The sequence below is a fragment of the Microtus ochrogaster genome, chromosome 16 (assembly GCF_000317375.1).
Source record: "Microtus ochrogaster isolate Prairie Vole_2 chromosome 16, MicOch1.0, whole genome shotgun sequence".
NCBI classification, from domain to species: domain Eukaryota; kingdom Metazoa; phylum Chordata; class Mammalia; order Rodentia; family Cricetidae; genus Microtus; species Microtus ochrogaster.
Genome location: NC_022018.1, coordinates 57,374,662 through 57,378,660, shown reverse-complemented (window position 1 = coordinate 57,378,660; position 3,999 = coordinate 57,374,662). Strand labels below are relative to the sequence as shown.

The following is a 3,999-nucleotide window of genomic DNA, read 5'->3' as shown; positions in this document are numbered from 1 at the left end:
TAGTGCACACAGAGGAGGATAAAAGTCTCAGTACTGACAGCAGTGGGAAGAATAAATGACACAGAAGAAAAAGATGAAGAAAGGAAAGCTAGGAAAAAAATCTATTGTGTCCAACACAGTAAACTAGCAAACCTCCATAACTAATAGGGGAGACAGACAACACAGACAATAGCTCCAACAAATCAGAAAAATAAAAATAAAAATGACAGGAATTAGTAAACTTTTTTCAATATTATCCTTAAATGTAAGTGCCATTATCTCAGGAATAGACAGATTCAGACTGGCTGACTGGATTAAAAGATTAGCCCAGCTGTCTATTGCCTGCAAGAAACACAAGCTACTGGTAATACACCCAGGATTTAAAGGGGAAGACAACCTATCAAGAGAATGGAAGAAGAGAACAACCTGGCATAGCTATACTGATATCTCATCAAGTAGACATCAAACCGAAATTAGAAGAGATAAGAAGGCCACTACATATGAAGAAGGGGAACAGCCCATCAAGAAGAGACAGCAATTGTAAATATATATGCACCAAATGGTAGACATCTGATTTCTAAAATAGACATTAAAGGGCATAAGAGATCTGCTATAATATCTGGGTGACTTAACCATCCCATTCTCATCTAAAGATGGACCCTCAACCTGAAAGTAAACAAACAAAAACTGTTCAATCTTAAATTACACGAGGGATTAAATGGACTTAACACATACCAATGAAATATCCTACCCAACAGATACAGAATAGATATTCATCTGAACATCCCAAGGAACCTACTCTAAAATAGGCCACATTCTAGGACACAAATTACATCTTGGCACATACAAAAACATAAAAATAATTTCTTGTTTCTTATCAAATCTTAGTGGAATAAAGCTAAAACTCAATAACAAGATAAATTGTAGATACTGTGAAAACACATGGAGGTCAAACAATGCACTTATCAATAATTCTTAAAGGTCCCTCGAAGGCATAAGGGAGAAAATTGAAGAATTCCTAGAGCTGGATGAAAATGAAGACATCTATAAGCTATGAAAGCTTCAAACACAGCCCAGAGAAATTGTCAGGAAATAGCCCAATGGCGCATTTCAAAGTCTTAGAAAAACAAGAAGCAGCCAAACCCCAAGCAGTGGGTGGGTTAAAAATCATTAAGATCGGGGCAGAAATGAGTGAAATGGAAAATTTAAAAAACATGCGTAGAGTCAATCGAAGAGCTGGTTCTCTGAAAAAATAAGGAAGATTGACAATCCCTGGCCAAACTGAGAGAGAGAGAGAGAGAGAGAGAGAGAGAGAGAGAGAGAGAGAGAGAGAGACCTAGCATTAAAACTTAGAGATGAGAAGGCTGAGATTGCCACAGGCTCTGGTGACAGTCAGGCATTCCCTGGGGAACACTTAGAACACCCATGCTCCAAACAACTGGGAAGTCTGGAAGAAATGGATGAGGCCCTAGGCACATGTGGCCTACTAAATTAGTTCAAGAGTATATAAACAATTTAAAAGATGTAGGAAAATCAATGTGATAAAGCTGTAATAAAGTCTCCATCAAAGGAAAGTCCAGACCTGGATGGATTCACTGCTGAATTAAATTATTTAAAAAAAGAGCTGAAACTCATGCTCCAGAAACTTCCATAAAATAGAAAAGCCAGAAACACCACCAAACTCATTCTACAAAACCAGTACGAGCCGGGCGGTGGTGGCGCACGCCTTTAATCCCAGCACTCGGGAGGCAGAGGAAGGCGGATCTCTGTGAGCTCGAGGCCAGCCTGGTCTACAAGAGCTAGTTCCAGGACAGGAACCAAAAAAAAAGCAACAAAGATACCCTGTCTCGAAAATCCAAAATAAAACCCCAAAAAACAAACAAACAAAAAAACCAGTAAGACCCTGATACCAGAAGTAGAAAAAGACAACAAAAGGGAAATTATAGACCAATCTTCCCAATGAGCATAGATACAAAAGTTCTCAATAAAACCTCACAAGCCTAATTAAAGAACACAATGAGAAGCCCATACACCATGATAAGAGTGCTTTCATTCCACGGACAGCTTGACTAAACATATGCAAATTAGTATAAATAGACAGAAATCACATGACCATCTCAATAGCTACAGGACAAGCCTTTGACAACATTGAACATGTTCATGACAACAGCCTTGAAGAAGCTGACGGGAAGGAACACACGTCAGCACACCAAGGGCTGAAATCTCAAAAGAGACGAGCGTATCCACTCTCTCATCTCCTGTCCAAGGTGGCGCTTGAAATCTGAGTTGGGAAGTATGACAATTCAAGGGAATCCAGGAATTCAAGGGAATTCAAGTAGAAAAGGAAGAATTCAAGTCACCCCTGTTTGCAGATAGCACAGCCTCATTTTTAAAAGTCTAAGGACTCCCAAACACTCAGACTTGATCCACAGTTTCAGTAAAGTAGCAGGGGACAGAACCAACTTATAAAATCTAATTTTCCATACACTAGTAACAAACTTGCTGAGAAAGAAGTCAGAAGGCAGAAGAAAAAAAAAAAGGTCCCATCCCCACTGCTTCATAAAACAGAAAATATCCAGGAATAAACTTCAGGACAGGCTGGCAGTCTCCAACACCTGCTCTCCCAGACCCCGACCTCACCCTCAGCACGTGTCCCAACCCTCTGCCAGGCTGTGGCTGACCCAGGGGGCTGTGTGCAGCTCACCTTCAAGCCTTCCTGCCGGTAACTCTGGGAGATGCAGTCCAGGACTCCATTGTATTTGTTTAAATAGACCCCATCAGCCTGGAGCCGACTTTTCACAACATCCATTGGAGTTGCTGTCCCCCAGGAAATTGCCCCTGTAAAGTCGGAGAAAACAAGCTGTCTGTCTGGGGTCCTCAAGGCATGACTCCCTGAGGACGCTGTCCTTCAGAAACCCTGTAAGTGGAGGGGGATATGGGCTGGGAACGGGACTTCTGGTCCTCTCCCTCCACCCGCTTTTGGCCTAGCAGAAGCCTCCTGCACCCGCTCTGCAGATTGGGGCGGAAGCGCTGTATTTATGAAGTGGTTGTGAGGACCTGGTGAAGTGATGCCTGTGGGAGCCTGGAGAATGAGACCAGGCCCCAGGGAGGCTCCACACATGGTGACATTTATCAGTGGGACAGCAATGGCTTCACAGAACTCTGTCGTAAGCACCGAGCACTCTGTGAGACCTGTGGCCACAGCCTTGCAGCTACCCAGAGGCAGGGTTTAATTTGAATCTGGGAAACCAAACAAAGCCTGTCACACAACCTCTCACTGAGAAGGACCAGCCTGCAGGCATAGTCTTTTTCTGTATAAAAGCTTTCCTAAATCTGTGGCCATAGAACTGAGGGGTCACATATAAGGGTCATCCTCACGGGATCAGCTCAAAAGTTCCAGTTTAAGCATTAGTGTGCCTTTAAAAGATTAGGAAAACTGGGGTAGTTTTTTGTTTGTTTGCTTCCGTTTTGCTAACACAGAAATTGGCACATTATTGGCTGGCGAGAGACAACACCCAATGTCAAAGTCCAGGGCAGCTGGCTTGCTAGGTTTGGTAACTAGTGCCCAGCAGCTCTCCAACGAGACATCCTGGACCCTCTGCCCATGCAGGCCTCCAGCGCCCAGCTTTCTGCCATGGCCTCTGGAAGCCTGTCTCGATGTTCATTCTCTCCTGCCCTTGCCAGGGCTCCTAGCTCCTTCCCTCTGTGTGTCTGGGACACTCGTCCCTCAGTCACTGTGAGGTTGTCATGAAATGAGGTCAGCAGGCCCTTGGCACCAACTCTCACACAAATGAGAACAGATGGGAACTTGAGGTCTGTTCCTGGGAGCAGATCCAGGGATGGACCTCGGGCACACAGGGGTATTGGCATGCACCATTGTTGTATGTGAAAGACCCTCAGAGAGGACCTTTTTCTCCGATGAAGACCCCAGAACCAGGACACTCCGAGACCAGGCCACAGGATGCAATTAGCAAGAGGTTTATTGAGTAAACACAGGTACCTGTGGGCAGCAAAGCCTTT

At 44.2% G+C, this 3,999-nt stretch overlaps 1 protein-coding gene across 1 annotated transcript in view; it reads right to left on the bottom strand.

Annotated features, from left to right (window-relative positions):
- Window positions 1-3,999, bottom strand: part of Slc25a48 (solute carrier family 25 member 48) — a 33,920-nt gene that overhangs the window by 7,498 nt on the left and 22,423 nt on the right. The window contains exon 6 of the mRNA XM_005355265.2: window positions 2,684-2,817. Within this exon, the coding sequence (XP_005355322.1) occupies window positions 2,684-2,817 (134 nt within the window). The remainder of the gene's footprint in view (window positions 1-2,683; window positions 2,818-3,999) is intronic.